Below are 23,236 nucleotides of genomic sequence, written 5' to 3'. Positions count from 1 at the left end.
TCGTTCAAGGGTATTGGTCAATAAATGTGGCCACTAGAGTGTTCACAAGATACATGTTGACATAATATTGTGATTGACCACAAACAGATTCAGAAAGGTGATCACAAAAGCTTACAATAGACCATTAAATTGGGAAAATTATACATTATTAATATGATTATAAATTACGTAAAAATGGTGAAACAAACTATTCTTTTGGAACCTTACCCAAACTGTTCCCAGAACCCCAACATTTCTCCGTACTTCTGCAGGTTATCGATCATCATTCTGTGCAGCTGCACCGCGGCGTGCGCGCACTGAGCCCCAACCTTCCCCACCCCCATGTTCAACTCTGCGTTCACCACGAGCACCATCTTGTACATGTCCAGGCCCTCGGGAAACTCAGCTTCATCATCATCTTCCGCGCCCTCGAACTCAACGTCCTCCTGCGTCATGTGGTGTATTTTAGAGCCACGTTCTCGATAAACTGGGTTTAATGCATGTGCAAAATTAGCCTTTCCCGACAACAAGGTAACTACTTTTTGCCTACATTGGATTCTTGTGTAGAAGAAATAGAATATGTCCACACAAGCCAAAAGTTAGGGCCCGTATTCACCAACCGATTCTTAGACTTAAGAATAAAGAATAGACTTAGAACCAAGAAAAATGTGTTCAGTGTTTGAATATATACAGGCCTCCACTGGTGATTATGTCATTAACAAAATGTTCTATATGAAGAATAATATAGATAGAGATATTTACTGCAGAGTTTGACTCAAAATTAAAGAAATTCTTGAATATTCTAATTTAAAGAATTTTCTTTATTCTTAGACTTAAGTCTAAGAATTGTTTGGTGAATACTGGCCTAGGACTGCACAGGCTAATTTGGGATGATACGTGCATTAAGCCCAATTTTCCCAGAACACAGCTCTGTTTTGAGGACCTCATGCAATGTTCAACAGCAAAAGCAATTTTTTTACAGACATAGTAACAACAAATGTCAGTAAATACTGAATTGTTCACTGGGTAATCCAAGCACAGGTTTTTTGTAGCCATTTTGGGAAAAGTTTGGGAAAAGTCTGGTGAAATTGCGACTTTTTTAATCAATAAAATGGCAAAATTTGGAAAAAAAATATCTACGAAAGGGACCAAATTGGGATTTTTTTATCATCAAACATTGAGACATCAGGCCTTTTCATGGCCATTTTGGGAAAAAGTGCAATTCATGCGATAAGTTATAGTTATATACCCTGTAAGATGTTAATGGAAAAAAAATTAGATATAATAATCATAAGACACTTTCTTAAAAAAAATTTTTTTATTTTAAATTGGGATTTTTTTTTTTGGTTTGGGATTGGGTCTGTTTGCTTTGGGATGGGGTCCATTTTAAAGCCTTTTCTAAAAGTCAGAAAAAAACCTGAATATTTAGATGTCTTGTTCATAGTCTGAAATAATGACAACATTCACAAAAATGTTGAAAGATTAAAAAAATGAATAATGCATTAAAACGAGAAAAAAATGAACTAAAAAAAAAAGAAAGAAAAATGCCATAAATATGTTTCTTGGATAATATAAATCATCAATCAAAATCAGAAAAATAATAAAGCACTTTTAAAGCTATTCAATCATATTTCAACAAAAACTTGAACTACCAACATATTGTTTAAAAGTGCCTATTCACAGATTTTGGCATGTACAATGTAATGAAGTTTGTCAAACATTAAATGCTTTACATTCATAAAAAACAACAACATTGGGCCTAAAAATCTCCAGAAAAAAAAACAAGAATACTGGGCTCGAACCACTGACCACTGGAGCACTGGAGTAAAAAGTCTTCCGCTGAGACCACTCGGCCATCAGTGCTCATGCTCATGCTATGAGGGGCTGTGTTTTTTACTTTATATAAGCAATCCTTGTAGTTTCACAAAATATGACGACAACAACAGAACTTTCCACATATTCTATTGCTTCGCATTGCCATGCTTTATAATTTTCACGTTTTCAAATCGTCAAAAGATGCATATAATGGAATATTGGATATTTTAGAGCATGTTAAATGTTCAGTATTACTATTTCCTCACAAATATCATAACTAAAACGAAATTTTTTGAATCTGAAACAACTTTTATATATTTTGTCAATTTACCAAAACGTGAAAAGGCCCCTTTAACTACCAGCAAAGGAACTAGCAAGGTTTCACTGTAGCCATGTAAGGAAAACCACCTCAATCTTGGTGTTTTTATACAAACTGGAAATATTTTCAAACATGCCCATGACATCATTAGGGCAAATAATTTACCTAAATTCCTCATGATTGTACTAAACATTTGACTTTTAAACTTAACAAGGTAAGTGTTTATAAGGCACAGCAAACAATAGACAAACGGCAATCACAAAAGCTTTTTTCTATAAAAAGGGCCACAACTCTGGTTGGGACAAAAAGATCTGGTGGTTCGCAAGTTCACATCCTCGTTAATATCTTTGTAAACTTACATCCTTTTGTAGCAATACATTTTAAGCAGTGCGGGACAAAAGTGAAAAATGTTTTTGTTCTTTTTTAAAGTGGCCATAATTTAAGTTGGGTTAAAACGTGCAAACTCAACTATGAATGTCCCCAATATGTTTGAAAAGTTTAATCCCTATAGCACCAATGTTACCCGACAAAAAGTGGAAACAGACTTGAAAAGCGTGAATCTATATGCCAAGACCCCAAATAAATGTAGGGACATAAAAACAACAACAAACAAGAGCTTTCTCCATAGGATGACATATGCCCTGACGCTTTGATAGAAGTTATGAGCATTTTTCCAAACCTAAATGCTGATTTAGAAACCTAAACGCAGACCCTAAGTTCAAGGACAAGGTCAAAGGGGTAAGATTTTGTGTGCGTTTGGAAAGGCCTTGTCCATAAACACATGCATACCAAATATGAAGGTGACATCTGAAGCGACATAGAAGTTATGAGCATTTTTCGAAACCTAAATGCAAAGTGTGACGGACAGACAGACAGAGGGACAGACAGATGGACTCCACTATATATGGCCTCCTTCAGGGGAATAAAAACTGTGCAAGATTCTTCAGTTGGGCTAAGAATGAAGAGTCATTACTTGGGGTGTTCTAGCTACCTACCTCCAAAGGTCCATCAAGATTTTTATCCTGGTTCTCTATGACCCAGGCCGCAGCAAGGTCCGCATTGTAATTCCCTGTGTAGTAACATCCCTGTGAATACAAGATTTGAAAATACTAGAATCCGAGTTACCATTGAATAAAGATTTGTTTATTTGCATGAAATTACATCAAGCATGACAAAAGTTACCCTCCCCCCACTCGGACAAGCATTTTAATGGCAAAATTTCACCTCTGACATCCAAGCGTAACCTTGACAGCTGTCTTAGTAAGACAGTCAGGAGTCTTGTAAACACAGAATTTTTATTAAAGTACATTTGACAATGGAAGCTTATGGCAATAATCCAAACTTCCCAGGATGCAGCTTTTCTGCATGACTTTGGAATTGTTTATAATCTATTAAGGTGGTGGATGAGCCATAATACTTGGAGCAAATGGAAAGACATACACACAGACTGCTTTATGCTGCTGATTTTCATGTAAGTGGCAAGTCACTTGAGCATCAAGAGCGTATCATTGAAAATTATTAAGGAAAAGTGCTTAAACCCACAACCACAGGAAAATCAAGCAGTCTAGCATAGCTACATAGGCACTCTAGCAACTAAGTTGTGTGGCTGATTCAAACCCACAAGCACTCATCTCCTCTCATGAACCATTAAGAATGTCACTAGGCTTTTTTATTGTAAAGTATTTATTAATAAAGGGCATGCATGGTGCAGGGAAAGAACCAATGGCCGCTAGAATACTAGCACAGCTCTCAATCAACTGAGCTAGACCGGTTCTTGTCCCAGCAAACTTCAGGATGATGAAAAATATTTAAATTGTCTTTGTACATGTACCTTGATTGCAGCATTACGAGAGAACCCTAGGGAAAGCAAAGTCTGTACAATTTCTTCCTTAGGCTTGAACTCTGGGCCTGTAAAAAAATGTTCAAAGTTGTATAATGCAAAATTAATACTCTTTGAAATATATCAGGGCTCAACATTAACCTAAAAACTAACTTGCCCTGCCAGGCAAGTACTTACAAAATCTACTTGCCCTGAACGTAAAGCCACTTTCCCAAACATAAAATATCACATTAACTGTAAACCTCATATTTTTTAAATAAAATCAAAATGATACACCACAAAACCTTTTTTTATTTTTGCACATTTAACAAAATGATTACAGCAATTAAGGTCTAATTAAAGTCTAAATGTAGATTTGTGCCAATATTTGATTAGTAATGAAATAATGAGTCATTTTCCTCCGAGTCTTCGTCAGCAAACACAGGTCTACGTTGCTAAATAAACTAGAAATTTTCATCTGCTAACAGAACTGTAAAAAGCAGGTGAACCGTAACAAAAATGTCGATTGAAGAAAAGCAAAAGATTGTTGAAAATGTATGTCGCAAAAAAGAAGACCTAAGCTATTTGTTGTTTTTAATATAGTTATATAATTTTAGTAGTTTTCTTCGTGACTGAAAACACCAACAATGTTATTTATAACTGAATAGTTATGAAAAGATAAACACAATAGTATTTGAAAGCGGATGTTTGGAATCCTAAACATTTACAGCGTTTCAAAGTTTGGAAATGCATGCGCACCATGCATAGTTAGTTCGGACTTCCGCAAACAATAATTGCCTAGGTAAATTATATTCGTGCATTAAGCAAATTGTTCGTGATTATTTGTAGAATTTAACCACAGAAACACATGTTTTTCTTTGTTCTTTTTTGCACTTCCCTGTGCGGACAACTAGAATATAAAATAACTTGCCCGGACCCAACTTTTACTCGCCAGGGGCAATCGGACAACCATTAATGCTGAGCCATGTATAATGGTAATTTTGTAATTTTTCGACAAAATACGCACAATTTACCAGTATCTAGCACATAATGATTTACATATATGATTCAATGTGTGGATCACCAGAAAATAATCTATTAATAAATGTCGAGTTTACCTGAATCTTCAACATTCATGGTAGTGGAGAGAGGTGTGATGTCTTTAATGTCCAAGGGATCTAAAACAAAGTGTTTTTAAATATTCATAGAATGTCTTGTCTGTCTGTACCAAATGTGTTTGTCTCGGGCATAACTTTTCTTAAAACTAGATCTTTTAGTATCAGCGATAAAAAAGCGGTACCCATAAAAGTTTTCTTTTTTAAAATCATGCAAAAGGCAAAACGTTACTCAGCTAACTTACTGATCACAAGTAACAGAGAACACAATTAAAAATCAATAAAATATCAATGAAAGTGGACTAATTGTTAGATATTTCTTAATAAAAAATAAATTATTTTCCATGAAACTTACTAAGTCTCGTCGAAAATGATTCGCAACACGATTGTTGTCCGAATGAAAACGTAGGCGAATTAACAAGACACTTATTTAGGTTAAAAAACACTAATACTAGTATAAATAAAACAAGCATTTACGACATAATACCCTTAAAATAACGCTTAAATAAGGTAAGGCTTCACAAGTTTCCAAAAGCTTAGACATAAAGTAAAGCAGTTTATCAACAGTTCTGTTATTTAAATGAATACTCGGTACAAGTAGCGTTGCCTCTTCGTGCACGCTTCTTATGAGGAAAAATTTAGTCGAGTGGCGCATTTATCCAAAACGACAACAACAACTTTCAATATGGTTCTTGCATCAGACAAAATTATAGAATAAAGGATCATTGGTAGTTTTCGCTAGCTACAATTAAACAAATTCAGCTTTTGTATTGTGTAAGTACAATCATTACGAAATGTTGTAGTCAATTTTCGGAAAACAAATGACCATCCGAATTTCTGTCTGTCCGAAGTAGACTAGATCAGGCTACATGCTACTAATTGTTGTTAGAAATGAACTTGCTATTTATTAGTTTCTAAATTACGTCAATCGGTATCGATTTTATAGTTTGTTACACTTTTTGTGTTGAAACTTTAATGTGTATACTTTGAAGGTTTTTATATGGAATTGTCTATCGTATATAAGATAACAGAATAAAGCAGAAAATTAAAGTGTTCACACACTGGTCAGCTCTTGTGGGTGTATTGCATATAACCCATAAACGTAACTAATGGTAATGATTGGGCCTGGGGACAAATACAATTTAATGTTCTTATAATACCTTAAGCACAAGGGAATGTCAGCCTCCATCGGATTGGTTGCGCGTCTCCACATCAGGCAGCTTGACCCGACAGCATGTGCATATCACAAGTACACAACCCCGGTGCCAACTCTGCATGGGGGTGTGTCACCAGATGGTCACCATGGGGGTGTGTCACCAGATGGTCACCGGCACTACAAAATAAAGAGGTAAATTTGAATGTGAAAACAATTTTAATATGACATACATTTCATGAATGTTATCATTTTTAGGATAAAATGGACTCAGATGACCAAGGAGCAACTCCTTCGGAAACACAAAAGGCAAAGTCTCCAAGACAAAAGACAGCCAAAGGTAATACCAACTTTGTTAGTGGCTTTCTTAATAAAAACATGATAGTCACATATTAAAAGTAGGAATTGGAAAAAATATTGAAATATTTGCATATTCTTAAACCCACCTATAATTGAAATCCAAAATTCTTATTCGATTGAAAATTATCTAAAAAGCAAACTATTGGAACATTTTAGTGTGTAAAAAATAATTACAGTCTTCATAAAAACACAGAAGTTTTAATACTACAAAATCACATTTAGATTGATTACATAATTAGATGACTGTCATGTACAAAGCCATGTTTTGATAAATATGCTGTAATCAATTATTGACGGTTTTATAGAAGGGTAGCTACCAGTGATTTTTTTTCCTTCTTTATAAATTACCCGTAAAATCTACTTTCGCAATTGAGGAATAACTTCAAAATTCTTATAAGCCGGACCCATAATTCACAATCTCAAAATTTCACGACGCATATTTTCTCAATATCAGGTTTTTTGGCGCTTATTAGCTCGGCTGTTTTCGAAGAAACACCGAGGTATTGTCATAGCCAGCTCGCCATCCAATGTCCGCGGTCCACATCGTGCTAAAACCTTAACATTTTGTTAAGGTTTTGAACATTGGCTCTAAAATCAAAGTGCTTCAATCTACAACTCTGAAACTTCATATGTAGTTGCACCTTGATGAATTCTACATGCCACGCTCATTTTTGGGTCACTAGGTCAAAGGTCAAGGTCACTGTGACCTCTTAAAAAAAAAAAATTCTGACAAGCTTTCATTTATTCAAAAACTGCACCCGCAGCTGAGCGTGGCACCCGTTATGCGGTGCTCTTGTTTTTCAAATTGATATGATACCAGTACTTTTCCCATATGGGCAAACAAAATCGCTGTCTGCATAATTGGCTAGTGAATTTCCAGTCAATTTGCGTATGATCTACATGGCTACGCTAACATTACACTTCCGGACTGTCAATATGGTAACGCTAACATAACCCTTGCTTATGGTCTATATGGAAATGCTTACATCACACTTGCTTACGGTCTATATGGTAACGCTAACATCACGCTTGCTTACGGTCTATATGGTAATGCTAAGATCACACTTGCTTATGGTCTATATGGTAATGCTAAGATCACACTTGCTTACAGTCTATATGATAACCCTAACATAACACTTGCTTATGGTCTATATGGTAGCGCTAACAACACTTGCTTATGGTCTATATGGTAATGCTAACATAACACTTGCTTATGGTCTCTATGGTAACGCTAACATAACACTTGCTTATGGTCTATATGGTAATGCTAACATAACACTTGCTGACGGTCTAGACTATATGGTGACACTAACATTGATACACTTGCTCACAGTCTATATGGTAACACAAACATCACACTTGCTGACGGTCTATATGGCAGGGGGTTTTCCAGCCATTTTGGTAAAAAGGAATCTGGTCAAATTTGGATTTTTTAAATCGATAAAAGTGGTAAATATGGGAATTTTTTTATCGACATAAAGAACCAAATTGGGATTTATTTTATCAACAAATATTGACTCAACAGGTCTTTTTCCTGGCCATGTTGGGAAAAAATCTTATAAATTTGAGTTATATATTTTGTAGGTTGTTTAACAAAATATAATTGAGATATAGAGTCTAATAATCATAAGGTCATAAGACACTTCTGTCCAAAACATTTTTTTTCTTTTTTTGGACATTGGGATCATATTTCTCCTCCAGTGAAACCTGAAGATCAAGAAGGGGCGGAAGGCACAGAGAAAACCCCAAAAGGTAAAGGAAATAAACAGCAAAAATGTGACGCTCAACCTAAGAAAGAGAAAAAAGAAGCCACCAAGACAGCAGATAAAGCTCAGTCAAACAAAGAGAAAGGGAAGCCTGGGGATGCAAAGCAATCAAACACAGAGCAGAAAGAGAAAACCAAGTCTGGGGATGCTGCCCAAGGGAATAAAGAGAAGAAACAGGCAAGTAAAAAGCCTGATGATGGCGAAAAGGAAGAGAGCCAGGGTGATGCAGCACAACTTAGCAATGCTGAGCTTAGAAGAATGAGGAGAGAAAAACAGGTACCATATTTTAGCCTTGCTTAGGGAAAATAGGTCTTAATGCATGTGCAAAAAGTGTCATCCCAGATTAGCCTGTACAGTCAGCACAGGCTTATCAGGAACAACACTTTCAGTCTTAAATGGAATTTTGTTTAGATGAGACTTTCTTTCATGGTAATTACCATAAAGGTGGAAATTGTTGTCTCTGATTAGCTGGTTCAATCTAGGACAATACTTTATGCATATCCATGAAATCACGTTTTCACAGAGTGCAGCAGGTCCTGTTGATCTCAATTAAAAAAAATTGCAATTCCTGCTGTACCAAACTTCTATTTGTATTAGTTTCAAAACCACACAGTGTATAGTTTTGGAATTATCAGGAAGAGAAACAAACTTATTACGGTATGTTGCCAAGATGGGAAATTATCTCTAGTACTGGTACTTTGGTACCCCAGACAAAAAATAAGAAGCCTAGATCCAAGGACACTTCATAGTTATATTATAGTGATTTTTATTAAAACTAAATCAGACCAATACTTTACAATTGAACACTTTTATAAGAACGAATCTTGGAGATTTGTTTTAATAACCTGATTAAGTACCAGAATTTGGAACTTGACTTGACCGGACCTGATTAAGTACCAGAATTTGGAACTTGACTTGACCGGACCTGATTAAGTACCAGAATTTGGAACTTGACCGGACCGGATTAAGTACCAGAATTTGGAACTTGACTTGACCGGACCTGATTAAGTACCAGAATTTGGAACTTGACTTGACCGGACCTGATTAAGTACCAGAATTTGGAACTTGACTTGACCGGACCTAAATCTACTTGTCAACAGGCCACCACTAATTTCTACTGATTCTTATGATCGTCACAGGAAGCTCAGCGTGCTGCTAAGGAGAAAGCCAAGACTCAAGTCACAGCGGCTGCACCTAAGAAAGAGGCCCCAGTCCGAGTACCAGACAGCTTGAAGGCTGACGTTCCAGAGACCCAGAAACGTGTGGCAAAGAAGCTGGAAAAACAGCAAGTAAGTCATGGTCAAAATTATGTTGTTTCGTTGAAAAAAAAGTTTTATTTAAATGTAATTAGCTTGATTGCATCTAAAACCTAAAGCTTATTGAAATGTTCTCAAGTCACTTTCCTGGGTAGAACCCGTTCTTGGCTTCTTTGGGGGTGATGGATATAACGCTCTTACACTGGGGACTAAGCCCATAACCTTGGCAGACACCTTGAGCACAACACCATGTTGACTTTTGTGTTAAAAATGTTTGAGAAATAACAGAAAAGTTTTGAATTACGGTTGTATTTTGTTGTAAAAAAAGCTATGAAAACATCATGTAAGTTTATTATCCTAGTTTAAAGCAAATAAACCCTTAAAATCACAAAAAATTGTACAATATTTAAAGAAAATAAAGTTAACACAAAAAATCAATGTTCCTAAACAATAGCGAAAATTTCAATCCTAGATGTGGTCTGGTAACATAGATTTAACAAGATACAAAATGGTCTTTTTTGTTTTTTGCTATAAGGAATGTAGATTTCTTATGTGTTTACTTTATTATTTTTGTCACCTACCGGTGAAACTGAAGGGGACTTGCGCTCTGTGTGTCTGCAGTATGTCAGTCAGGCAGTCTGTCACACTTTTCTGGATCCTATCATAACTTTAAAAGTTCTTAATATCTTTTCATGAAACTTCAAACATGGATAGATGGCAATGTGGAGATTATGCACATCATTTCATTTTGTTCTTACTTCAAAAATTCTGGTTGCTATGGCAACATATATAAAAAAAAAAAAAATCTGACAGCGGTGGAGTTTCACCGGTAGGGGACCATATTGCTTGACAATAGTCTTGTTTTATGTATTGTGCAAAATGTTCGTTGATTATTAGGGTTTATGTTACTTTAACGGTGGAGGTAAAAAAGTTGTAAAAAAATAGGTAAGTTTAAAGTTATGTTTGTTTTTTATGTTTGTTTTTTGATGGGAATAAGCTGGTTAAAACAACTGGTAAGTTGATAACCATAGTTAACAGTGGTAGCCTGTACTTCAACAACCGAATGGTTTACCCCTCTTTCAGATCCCTACACGTACGTCTGCCCAGCGCAAGGTCCGACTGTTCAACCACCTGCAGCAGTACGAGAAAGAAGTCTCTCTCACCCAGTCACTACAGTGAGTCAATGATATATACAAAAAAACAATGTTTATCAGGTTACTAAGCAAATACCATTTGCCTGAATCCAGACACCCTCAGAAAACAGTGTTTTGACATTGAAATTTAGAACACACAAAAATACCTGTATAACTTAAATTTTGTTACTTGCTCGGCAGTCTATGTGTTTGGACATTTCATTTTTACCCCGAGGTATTGTCATAGCCAGCTCGTTATGTTATCAGACCTCTGCCGTAGGTGCGTGCTAAAACCTTAACATTGGCTCTAAAATCAAAGTGCTTCCACCTACAACTTTGAAACTTCATATGTAGATGCACCTTGATGAGTTCTACACGCCACACCCAGTTTTGGGTCACTAGCTCAAAGGTCAAGGTCACTGTGACCTCTAAAAAAAAATTCTGACAAGCTTTCGCAGCCAAGCGTTAGCACCTGTTATGCGGTGCTCTTGTTAAATTTGTTTAATACTGTATTTTTTAATGTATTGCCAGGCACTGCATATGCAATTGGTCTAGTAACTTTAAATAATATGACTAGTGGATAGAAACAAGAAATTCTCACAGTTCAACGTTTCTGTAGTTTAAAAATTCATGTCCTGTATAATCTTTGATATTTGTTGACATTAAATTTCTTGGTTATTCAATAAATTACTGTTTTGTAGACACTTCAGGTTATAAATTTCAGAATTTGGAAAAAAAAGAGGATTTTACGTGTTTCATTTTCTGATGTGTTTGTGTTAAATTTGTGGATTGGTCAACCGTCAAAATCAATGTAAATTTATGTGCCATTAATAATAATGATTGTACAGCATTTTGTTTTCTTTTTTTAGGTGCCTGGAACCATGGTTAAATGACTTCCAGTGCAAATTATGTTAGTTTTCCAAAACTTTAAAGAAAACATTGATTTTTAAATACTCTTGGGTCCTTTCCAGTTACAATTGTCATCGTGTAGTTACTTTATTATGCAGCAATTCCTGAGCCATTTAGTATTTTGGTTATGTTTAAGCATGCATTTTATGAATAGCAAATTGCATTAGACCATTATTAGCCTCTATTTAGGATGCTACATTTTTACCAAGGAAAAAACTTAAAACTACTTCAGGTTTTTCTCACATTCACAATATTGTAAATGGGGTGAACCTATTAAAGTATAACTTGAAAAGGCTACAAAGTATTTACAGATTTCCACTACAACCATTTTTAATATATATTATGAACAGTTTTAACCCCCGAAAATTCAATTTAAAAAGTTGTTGGGCTTTTTACATTAATACAATGCTATCCTGAGGGCGAGCAAAAAATTGTGCTATCCTTAATATTAATAATAGACAGCATGTTTGGCCTAAAAAAAGTGGGTGCTCCTTATTGTAAGTGTTCTCTGAAGCTCGACAGCCAGCGATATCACCGGTTACTGACTATCTTGGCGCCGGCTAATTTTCCCCAAAATACCATTTCAAAACAGCGCAAAAAAGCCTGTTATAGTTTTTAGTCATTGGCTACTTTGAAAGTATAACTGGCTACTAAATTTTCTATGGAGAACGCGTTATTCATGGTTGGTAGGGTGAATGTTGACAGGTTCTCCAGCAGCGGAATGCACCCTGCCATCATACGTCTGGGCCTGCAGTACGCGGAGGGGGTCGTGAGTGGGTCCAACGCTCGATGCATTGCCCTCTTAGCAGCACTGAAAATGGTGGGTATACGGACATTGAAATAAGTAGTTCTGCTAAGCAAGCCGATGTTCTTATATGAGCTTGTGGGTAAACTTGGCTCAATGAATACGCATAAAGTGTCCATCACATTACCGGTATGTTAGATTAAAATGAATTGTTTTAATGTTTGTGTTTTTTCAAACAATATACAATAAATTTAGTCCACATGATGCATGGCTATTTAGTTACTTTAGGTACTGCCTAGGACATCTTAAAACAAATGAAGTGTTTTGACCTATAAACTTTATAAATTTTCTTTGTAAGCCCTTGGATGTGTCTCTTCCCAAATACAAAACCCTTCCTAATGTTGAACCGTTGAGTGTATATGATCCTCATTCTTTGAACACTGGGCTCAATGCTTGTGCATAAAGAGTCATCCCAGATAAGCCTGTGTAGTCCTAACAGGCTTATCAGGCACAACACTTTCTGCTTTTGCGGTATTTTTTATTTTAAAAGAAGTCTCTTCTAAGCAAAACAAAGTAAAGGTGGAAAATGTCGTCCCTGATTAGCCTGTGCAACTACCATGTTTATTTGAGACGACACTTTATGCACTCGCATTAAGACCTGTATTCTCAGATTACATCTGAATTGATTTTTTATCCAGGTGATACAAGACTACACAACTCCTCCCAAAGAAGAACTAAGACGTGATTTGGTCACCAAAATCAAGCCATGCATCAGGTAATTGGTCTCCGTGCCTTATTTTTATTTTTTATTTGGAAGAAAGTTCCTGTAGCCCATAATTATTTTCTCTGTATATTTTTTTTAATATGGGTACCATAACACACTGATTTAAGACTTATGTACATGTATACTAGTTGCTCAGTTGATAGAGTGCGGAACAAAACAATGGATCTCTTGTTATTCTTTTCAGTTTCCTGAACCAGTGTCGTCCCCTGTCAGTCAGTATGGGAAACGCTATCAAGTACGTCAAGTGGCAGATAGCTCACACCGAGGGGTCCCTCTCAGACGCTGAGGTACAGTCAGAAAGTATCCGAATATATTAGCCTCTTTCTGCGAAAATTGAGCTTAATGCATTTGTGTAAAGTGTCTTCCCAGATTAGCCTGTACAGGCAGCAGAGTAAAGTGTCTTCCCAGATTAGCCTGTACAGGCAGCAGAGTAAAGTGTCTTCCCAGATTAGCCTGTACAGGCAGCAGAGTAAAGTGTCTTCCCAGATTAGCCTGTACAGACAGCAGAGTAAAGTGTCTTCCCAGATTAGCCTGTACAGACAGCAGAGTAAAGTGTCTTCCCAGATTAGCCTGTGCAGACAGCAGAGTAAAGTGTCTTCCCAGATTAGCCTGTGCAGACAGCAGAGTAAAGTGTCTTCCCAGATTAGCCTGTACAGACAGCAGAGTAAAGTGTCTTCCCAGATTAGCCTGTGCAGACAGCAGAGTAAAGTGTCTTCCCAGATTAGCCTGTACAGGCAGCAGAGTAAAGTGTCTTCCCAGATTAGCCTGTACAGACAGCAGAGTAAAGTGTCTTCCCAGATTAGCCTGTGCAGACAGCAGAGTAAAGTGTCTTCCCAGATTAGCCTGTACAGACAGCAGAGTAAAGTGTCTTCCCAGATTAGCCTGTACAGGCAGCAGAGTAAAGTGTCTTCCCAGATTAGCCTGTACAGACAGCAGAGTAAAGTGTCTTCCCAGATTAGCCTGTACAGACAGCAGAGTAAAGTGTCTTCCCAGATTAGCCTGTGCAGACAGCAGAGTAAAGTGTCTTCCCAGATTAGCCTGTGCAGACAGCAGAGTAAAGTGTCTTCCCAGATTAGCCTGTACAGGCAGTAGAGGCTCATTACTTGCCGCTTTAAAAGTACTTTTGGTAAAAAAAAGTTCATAGGGAAAATTAAATTGAGATGGAGAAAAAGTGTTGTACCTGCAGACTGCACAGTCTAATCTGGAGACACACTTTACGCACATACATTTAGCACTGTTAAATCATATTATTTCTATAAGATGTGCATATATTGAAATTCTCTTATCAATGGGCTTTTGGGGGAGAAAAATCAACTTATCCATACCCAATAAATTGCTAAATTGAATAAATAATTATGCAATGCCTAAGAAAATCTGTTTGTATTTTTAGTTGATAGCCATAACCTTGACTTAATAATTTAAAAAAAAAAATGAAATTGTGTCTTTGGTAGACCCAGTACTTTTACTAAAAGAGAACTTGTGAGAACAATAATTTAAAGCGGATCAAATTTTGATCAAACTCTCCATGAGTTGATGGGGGAAGCTTATCCAGAAATCACTTCCATAATACCACAGCACCCTCTTTGTTGATATCATTCCAGGCCAAAAGAAAGCTGTGTGAGTCAATTGACGATTTTCTTCATGAGAGAATCATAGTGGCGGCCCAGGCAATCTCTGGGGAGGCCAGGGCCAAGATATCTGACGGCGACGTTATCCTAGTGTACTCATGGTAGGTGATGTATTTCCTGTCCGACGGCAATGTGATCCTAGTGTTCTCATGGTAGGTGATGTATTTCCTGCAACCTAAGATAGCTGGACCCAATGTCCTCTATAATGTGACTTTGCACATTATACAGACTATTAAAGTAATAACATTTTAAGTCCTCTAAAATATCGCTATGCAAATGCCTTTATTCAGCCTGTTTAAGTAATAAAATTGGAGGTCCTCTATAATATCGCTATGCAAATGCCTTTATTCAGCCTGTTTAAGTAATAACATTTGAGGTCCTCTAAAATATCGCTTTGCAAATGCCTTTATTCAGCCTGTTTAAGTAATAACATTTGAGGTCCTCTTAAATATTGCTATGCAATGCCTTTATTCAGCCTGTTTAAGTAATAACATTTGAGGTCCTCTAAAATATCGCTATGCAAATGCCTTTATTCAGCCTGTTTAAGTAATAACATTTGAGGCGTGCTCTGGGAAAGAGTGTCTTAAAGCATGTGTGTTAAGTGTTTTTGCAGATTAGCCTGTGCAGTTTTCACAGACTCCTTAAGGATGCCACATTCCACTTTGACTGGATTTTCGTTAAGAAGACAAATTTTTTTAACAAAAATTCAATAAGAGCTGAAATTGACGTCCTTGATAAGCCTGTGCTTACTGCACAGGCTTATCTGGGACGACACTTTATACAAATGCATTAAGCCCATTTTTCCAATAGCAAGCAAGTTTTATCATTTTATTTATCTTTCATTTCTTCATCCATCAAATATAGCTTTTTAATAGTTACACGGTGTATCCAAAATCAGCTCAAAAAGCATGGAAAAGAATGGTAAAAAATGTTAAGTCAATACCATTTTGATATGGGGGTTTTTTTCTATAAAAAATACTACTTTCAAGTTGATGCGCATTATGCAAGTATATTAATATTGTTCTTAGCACAATCTTTTCTTCAACAGTTCTTCGATAGTTCGCAAGGTCCTTGTAGACGCACACAGACATGGTAAACAGTTCCGTGTGATAGTTGTTGACAGTCGTCCACGAATGGAAGGTAAACATTTCTGGTTAAAATCTGATCAAGAACATGACTAGTTGCTTATAAACTTGAGGTTGCTTCTGGGTAGACTGGCCTTATTGCATGTGCTTAAAGTGTTGTCCCAGATTAGCCAGTGCAGTCCACACAGTTCCACTTTTGTGAAGTTTTCCCTGCACAAGGCTTTATAAGCTGAGAATCAGGAAAGTGTTCCAGATCTTAAACCTAATTGACTTGACTTGATATAATTTCGCCCTTATTTTCATGTAAAGCTCTAATTTCCAGCTTGTTATGTTTTCCTAAAAGATATGAGCCGTGCTCTGGGAAAACGAGGCTTAAATCATGTGAGTAAAGTCTAGCCCCAGATTAGCCTTTGTGCACTGAGAACAACAATTGTCGCTTTTTGATTTTTCATTAAAAGGCCTCTTTTCTAAGCAAAAGTGAGTTAGGAAGAAAGTATTGTCCCTGATTAGCCTGTTCGGAATTAACCGGCTAAACTGGGACTACACTTTACATACATGCATTAAGCCCTGGTTTCCCAGAGGAAGGCTCATTCATAAGTTAAAAATAGACTTCAGTTTTTCCACCAACAAAACTCATATTGGTGGCAAGCTGGAATGGACTCAGGTTTCCTAGGTGTATCAACCTACCGACCACTGCGGTAACTGGACAGTAAGGACATTCATTAATGTATGGCTAAAACCTCTACGACTTATGTAACTGTGTACTTCCTTCCTCTGCAGGGAAGGAGTGTTTACGACGCCTCGTTAAGGAGGGAATCCAGTGTTCCTACGTACTCATCAATGCTGTTTCCTATGTCATGACAGAGGTATACACAATATCCATATAAGAAATGAACTACAAAATTAGAATGAATGTAGCCATAATATTTCCTCATTAAAAGTCCATCTTTTAGCGCTTTTAATTTTCTTTGACCAGTCTTTAAGTTTAAGTCAATTGTACAATTAAATCATCATCAAATATAAAGCCTTAACTTTTACCATGTGACTTGTTGATTTTTAGAAGTTTTATTTTGACTCCTCAGTTTCATCATTATAAAAGTCAAAATAATGATTACGGACAATAAATAGATGTCAGAAAAAATCTAAACGACTCACTGAACAACGCTTTTTTTTAATCAGTTTTGAATCTTGACTTTTGAAGTCTAATGAAAGTCTCATAAAATGTTCTTATTGTCTCGGCAGGCGACCAAAGTGTTCCTGGGTGCACACGGTCTGTTGGCAAATGGTTTCCTCATGTCACGTGTGGGCACTGCCCTCATCTCGCTGATAGCCAAGGCGAGCAATGTACCCGTGCTGGTCTGCTGTGAGACGTACAAGTTCTGTGAGAGGGTCCAGACAGACTCCTTCGTCTTTAACGAGCTCGGTAAACATTTGAGTCATGCAGAAAGTGTTGTCTCAGATTAGCCTGTGCAGTCTGTACAGGCTAAACAGGGATGACACTATGCTTTTATGGAATTGTTCATCTAATGAAAGTCTTCTAAATGAAAATCCTGTGTGGGCAGAAAGTGTTGTCTTGATTAGCCTGTGAAACCGCACATAAATTAAGACCAATTTCACACAGCAAGGCTTATTTTATTTGCTGAAAGTCACTATGATTTAGGAAGATTGGAAAGTATAAATATGAAATGTTTTGTACCAAAATCTGCATTTACCTTTAATATTTAAAAAAAGTTTAATGAGAACAAACTTTGTTGTGAAAAAAATCTACAGCAAAACACAACTACATTTTTATATTGAAATTATTTTCAATGAAATATCGTTTGGATTTGAAAATTATTAAATTGTAATTAATTCACTTAAGATTTTGATAAGTTCTGTTGCAATAGTTGAGCCAAGTGTTTCTGTTTATCTCTACAGGCGATCCAGACGACGTTGTCGACATTGGTAAGAAGTCCCCATACCTGTGGGACTGGCGTGACTACGGCTCTCTGACACTACTCAACCTCGTGTATGACTTCACGCCACCAGAGTTCGTCTCCGTGGTGATCACAGAACTAGGCATGATCCCCTGCACGTCTGTGCCGGTCGTGTTGAGAATGAAACAGACCGAGACCGGATTCACTTGATTTTCTTTGACCTTTAATTGGTTGAACGGTTTTCAGGCTATTAGTATAATGAAGATTGTGACAGTATGTCAGGTGTTAATAATTATTGTATCAATGAGGTTTTTGAAGTTTTCTTGCAGCAAAAAAATGCATTCTTTTGCTGTTAGCTTTTACATTCAATAAATGCAAAATTGTATTATGTGTGTTAAATAAGTAAAACCATAGGTTTTTTCACTGCAGTAATGATGAATATGAAGATATATATCTGGTGCTAAATGAATATAAATGATCTGAATTGTGGCTTTTGGCTTCCTTTCTACAAACATGAGGTGTCTTTGATGAGGTATCCACAGACAAAATTACTGTTCTTCAGCCTAGTCATATACGGTTGTTGACACCCATGATTTCATTTTCATGCGTATTGCATTGTTGTTGTTGTTGTTGTTCTTTAAATTGAGTCATGCTCTGGTAAAATAAGGCTAATTGAATAATCTTAAACTGTTGTCCCATATTAGCCTGTACAGTCAGCTTAGGCCAATAAGGCTAATTTAATAATCTTAAACTGTCGTCCCATATTAGCCTGTGCAGTCAGCTTAGGCTAATCTGGGACGTCACTTTTGGCTTTCATTTACGAAAACCCTTTAATTGTGTTAAAAGTACATGCACATGCATTTAGCCCCATTTTCCCAGAGCGTTCCAAAATTATTTTCACTTGCGGTCTACATATTTATATAAAGTTGATATTATTGGTGTCACTCAGTTTATTGATAAACTAGTATAGATTTTTTGCGTAAAAAATAAACAAATAAAAATGTGTTCTACATTGTTAACAATTGTTTCATCAAACATACATTTGGTTAAAAACCTTAAATATAGGGTTACATTACATCAGTTAAACATACTTCATTTAAGTTGTCATTTAAGCATAAAATGAGTTTTTAGTCAATATATTTTATATGCAGAAACAAAATGTACAGTTATTTTTTGGAATGGTTTTTAAATAAGTTTCCTCAGGGTTTAAGCCATTAAAAAGCACACATAATGTGTCCCCCAATACATTTCACAAGTTAATGCCAGTATAACCGAACAATATTGTATTTCTTTTAGATCCCTTTAATTAAGTCTCATGAGTCACAATTCATAATTATATTGCAATCTACACATAAACACCTCACTCTTGGAAAACAGGGCTTAATGCATAAGGGTAAGTTGGTCCCACATTAGCCTGTGCAGCCTGCAAACTTTCTGCCAAAACTTGATTTTTGCTAAGAACAGACTTCCTTTTGGTGTACAAAACCATGAAAGCCGAGTACACAGGTTAATTTGGGACAAAACTTGAAACTTGTGCATTAAGCCCATCTTCCTACAGCGCGACTCGTATATCAATGGCATACGAGCCAATATTGCACTAATTTCAACAGTCTTGTCACTAGATCAGCTGGATACAATCTTCATCTCTCTTGCAGCCGTTTCATGAACGTCACCTCGTCTTTGTTGTGGATTCCGTAGCTGTAATAAGAAAAGTACTTTAATTTAGTGTAGCTTGACATCCTTTGGTCACGTGATAAGCACATGATTATCTTAAGACTTAGTCAGATCTGAATTAAGATGACATTTGTATAGATCACGTTCAATCGTCTCTGATAATAAATAACAATAATGATGTTTTCAATACAAAGGTACATGGCAATTATTTTTAAGAGTTACGACTTTTTAATTTTCAATTTACAGCTCTGTCAATAAAGGCTTAAATTTCTATCCATGCACAACTCCAGATCTTAATTTTAGACATTGCAGCAATCTGTGCTTCCCAAGCAAATGTTACATATTAACTTCAATGTTAGAGGAACCCAATCTTTTGCCAAATTGCAACAGGAGCAATATTATAAAACTGACCTTTGACAAGGCCCTGCTCTTTGATTTTCTGGTTTTGTAACAGTTGGAATATTGTAAGACTAGGCCTAACTCTTTTATTCTCTTGTTTTGTAACAGAAGCTATTTTGTAACAACTGCCTAACTCTTAAATTTCCTTGTTTTGTAACAGTAGCAAAATTGTAAGACAATGCCTCACTCTTTTATTTTCTTGTTGTCATCCGTGAGTCGCTGTCCATCAAAGTAAAGCCAGTGTCTCTTCCATACATATTTCCTGTAGAGGTGAAAGAGTATAATAGTAATTCTTGCTGATGAAAAACCAAGAATCAATCGGAGACAAAAGTTTGAAAATTTGAAAGCAATGTATGCCTACATACAAAATTGCATAACTTTACCTACATCCCAACTCAACGGATCCAATGCTGAAAATTTGTTAGAAGTATTCAGTTGAACTATTCAATTAAAAGCCAACCTTAACAATGCGAAAATAATGGGTTTTATAGAATACCAGTGTTGAATACAGACCTTTGTTGTTTTTACTCCGAGCAAATTCTAAGCATTGCTAAAAATAAACTGCTCAAAATTAAACACTAACCTAGTATAATTCCCTGTGTATTCAATTCAGTTTTGAATGCTGCTTTACCAGACATTGACTTACCAACTCAGTGTTGTAGGCTGCTTTACCTGACCTTGACTTACCAACTCAGTTTTGAATGCTGCTTTACCAGATATTGACTTACCAACTCAGTTTTGAAAGCTGCTTTACCAGACATTGACTTACCAGCTCAGTTTTGGTTTTGAATGCTGCTTTACGAGACATTGACTTACCAACTCAGTTTTGTAGGCTGCTTTACCAGACATTGACTTACCAACTCAGTTTTGTAGGCTGCTTTACCTGACATTGACTTACCAACTCAGTTTTGTAGGCTGCTTTACCAGACATTGACTTACCAACTCAGTTTTGTAGGTCCCTTTGCTCTGTTTTGTTGTAATACGAAATGTCTCTTGATAGCATGCTTTAGGTCTAACACAGTTGCATTCTGGGTTACAACAATTCCTGCAAAATAGTTCCATCAGTAAAAACAAAATGCCTTGCACAAAGATCAGAACATTAAATGATTAGAGATGTTTGTACAGTTAAACAAAATACCTCACACAAAGATCCGAGCATTAATGGATTGGAGGTTTTTGTACTGTTCATAACTATATATGAATTAAACTAATAAAAATAATAAAATCAGTGCCAGTTAGGCGTGAAAGGTTGTGGTACCTGATCCTTCATTTTCCAGTCAGCCTTCTTAATTTGCCATAAACTTTACGCTTGTCTATTGTGTATATATTGTTACATATGTAATGTAAGGCTTTAATTAATTTAGTGTATTAACTTCACTGCACATTAACCAGATTTGACATTAAACATTAATATGGGAAAGTTCAACGACTTGAATAATTCCATTAATGGATTTCTGATAATATGAGAGAATTCAAGAACAAGCTAAAATATACTGGTAAATGTAATTGATTTATCTTATTGAATATCTCTTTATCTGAATGAATTGGCGTTAAACCCTGTAATGAAACAAAGCCCTGAATTGCTCAAATCTGCTATTCAGGCAACAGTGTTTGTTTTTTTTTTCAATATTTTTGAATGGGGCCAGGGTTCTTTGGAAAGGAAAAAGTCACATTGTTTTGACTAAATTTGGGAAATTGGTGTTTTTGTCTAACAAATACTTTCAAATTGAGAATAAAAATTGATCAATATTATATTACTATGGTTCAATGTATACAGCTGGATAGGGAAAGGAACTTAATGTTGAAATTTAATTACTTCTGTTTTTGTATTATTTTTGTTTTGGAAACCATCACTTGGAAATTTTAGGTAGTAATTTGTGATACTTTTTGAAAATAGGAGAAGGCAACACATGCGATAAAAAAAAACATTGGACAACTGACAAAACATTACCCATGACTTGGTTGTCAGCCCGCCGTACATTTACCACCATGGCTTGTCCGTATTCCAGGGCAATCTGAGACTGTATCTCGTCAAGTGTTATCTCTGCTGGTAAATCACATAGTAGAGGGTCACCCTGAAATAAAACTAATAGAAATCAAAAGAGGAGATTCCTGAGTTTACACAACTACTAAAGAAAAAGGTCAGTCCAACATTTTTTGGGTTTACTTATACATATTTACAAGTAAACAAATATTTTGTTCAACTAACTTTTGTTTGTTTTGTTAATGTGTATATAAAATAGAGGGGTTACAGCTGGGGGTCCAGATTGGGGGAGTGTGGGGTAGCATCTAATGCTGAGTGCCTGTGGTCTGAAGATGACTGGAATCGGCCTTAAAAAAGGTTGATGGCAAGAGTAAAGTGTGCTCGAGTCAGAGTGTGCTAAGAATGGTTAGCTCTACTAATAGAGCTAATATTAGAGCTAATAAATAATTCTACTAAATAGTAATCATACTAATAATTCTAATAAAACTAATTTAAACTTATCTATTTTAGCTCAATTGCATAGAAATCCTAAAGCTTATTGGAAATGCTCTTGAGTCTGTTTCCTGGGCCTAAAACCAGTACTTGATGTCTATAGGAGAGATATAATTTAGTACAGAGCACTCCCACGGTGGAGATCGAACCCATGACCTCCCAGTTGCTAGTGAGACACCATATCCACCACGCCACCTTAGATCAAATCTAGTATAGGGCCCACTTTCACACCAGGTTTTTTTTCCTGTCAATATCACATTCGGGATTAGGAGTGATAAAGAAAACAGAAGGTTCAACAGTTTTGCATTGAAACACTCAATCTTTGATGGACATGTATACCAACTAGCATTAATTCAAACCTGTATGATATCTGCCAGTTCTTTCCGCACCACTGAAATTGCCTCAGTGTGCGGCAGACTTTCTTCCACTCCATGACTTCCTGGAGCATCTTTGTGGGCCACTTCAGACATCCAGTTCAGTCAGTGATCTTTGCAATTGCCTGTAAGAGGCTGTAATTTTGGGGGAAAATCACTGCTTGTATTAGGTTTTAAAGTGATTTAATTTGGCTTTGCAACAGTTTTCTATAACTGATCACTGAAAGTAAAACCCAATATTTTCCCAACTTTATTTCTAATCTACATCTGCTAGTTGATTGATGTTTAGTGTACTGTAATCTATACTGGCGTTGTTGTTGTTGTTGCGTTTCTAGCTTTAGATCATTTAATTTAAGATCGAATTATTTTATGATTCCAATACATAATTAAGAAATAATCAATATTTCAAAGATAAATCTAAGTTGTCATATTTACAATGCAGCAAATACTATACCATATATTAAGAACTTACTGATTTAGCAAATTTACAAAGCCGCTAGCTGTGCGTTATGACACCCAAATATGACAAAG

At 36.2% G+C, this 23,236-nt stretch overlaps 3 protein-coding genes across 9 annotated transcripts in view; 1 reads left to right on the top strand and 2 right to left on the bottom strand.

The window, feature by feature from the left end:
* The window catches only part of LOC127864503 (probable peptidyl-tRNA hydrolase 2), a 12,125-nt gene extending 6,268 nt beyond the window's left edge, over window positions 1-5,857 (bottom strand). For 2 of the 4 annotated variants that reach the window (XM_052404146.1, XM_052404145.1), the window contains exons 1-5: window positions 5,403-5,546; window positions 5,051-5,110; window positions 3,945-4,021; window positions 3,109-3,198; window positions 208-425 (exon numbers count right to left, since the gene is read on the bottom strand). In XM_052404146.1, the coding sequence (XP_052260106.1) occupies window positions 208-425; window positions 3,109-3,198; window positions 3,945-4,021; window positions 5,051-5,110; window positions 5,403-5,520 (563 nt within the window). In that variant the 5' untranslated portion in view covers window positions 5,521-5,546. Of the gene's footprint in view, window positions 1-207; window positions 426-3,108; window positions 3,199-3,944; window positions 4,022-5,050; window positions 5,111-5,402; window positions 5,547-5,635; window positions 5,718-5,838 lie in introns of those variants that run through there. The other 2 variants (XM_052404148.1, XM_052404147.1) reach the window with 2 other exon arrangements.
* LOC127864502 (translation initiation factor eIF-2B subunit delta-like) lies at window positions 5,488-18,787 on the top strand. 2 transcript variants are annotated; one of them, XM_052404143.1, is made up of 13 exons: window positions 5,488-5,557; window positions 6,459-6,540; window positions 8,262-8,602; window positions 9,466-9,615; window positions 10,666-10,757; window positions 12,330-12,444; window positions 13,068-13,144; window positions 13,338-13,440; window positions 14,755-14,882; window positions 15,830-15,921; window positions 16,647-16,732; window positions 17,109-17,289; window positions 17,784-18,787. In XM_052404143.1, exons 2-13 carry the CDS (start codon window positions 6,465-6,467, stop codon window positions 17,990-17,992), a joined length of 1,650 nt encoding a protein of 549 aa, XP_052260103.1. In that variant the 5' UTR covers window positions 5,488-5,557; window positions 6,459-6,464; the 3' UTR covers window positions 17,993-18,787. The 2 variants fall into 2 exon arrangements, with proteins under 2 accessions (XP_052260103.1, XP_052260102.1); XM_052404142.1 differs by lacking the exon at window positions 5,488-5,557 and adding an exon at window positions 5,681-5,821.
* LOC127864505 (U11/U12 small nuclear ribonucleoprotein 25 kDa protein-like) lies at window positions 18,721-23,236 on the bottom strand. 3 transcript variants are annotated; one of them, XM_052404152.1, is made up of 6 exons: window positions 23,178-23,236; window positions 22,691-22,840; window positions 21,807-21,930; window positions 20,795-20,900; window positions 20,043-20,117; window positions 18,721-19,480 (listed from the first exon to the last, which is right to left on the bottom strand). In XM_052404152.1, exons 2-6 carry the CDS (start codon window positions 22,799-22,801, stop codon window positions 19,423-19,425), a joined length of 474 nt encoding a protein of 157 aa, XP_052260112.1. In that variant the 5' UTR covers window positions 22,802-22,840; window positions 23,178-23,236; the 3' UTR covers window positions 18,721-19,422. The 3 variants fall into 3 exon arrangements, with proteins under 3 accessions (XP_052260112.1, XP_052260113.1, XP_052260111.1); XM_052404153.1 differs by having other exon boundaries at window positions 22,691-22,830; XM_052404151.1 differs by lacking the exon at window positions 23,178-23,236 and having other exon boundaries at window positions 22,691-23,059.

The sequence above is a fragment of the Dreissena polymorpha genome, chromosome 1 (genome assembly GCF_020536995.1).
Source record: "Dreissena polymorpha isolate Duluth1 chromosome 1, UMN_Dpol_1.0, whole genome shotgun sequence".
NCBI lineage: Eukaryota > Metazoa > Mollusca > Bivalvia > Myida > Dreissenidae > Dreissena > Dreissena polymorpha.
The sequence above is the reverse complement of the archived record's forward strand: the minus strand, read 5'-3'. Positions and strand labels throughout refer to the sequence as shown.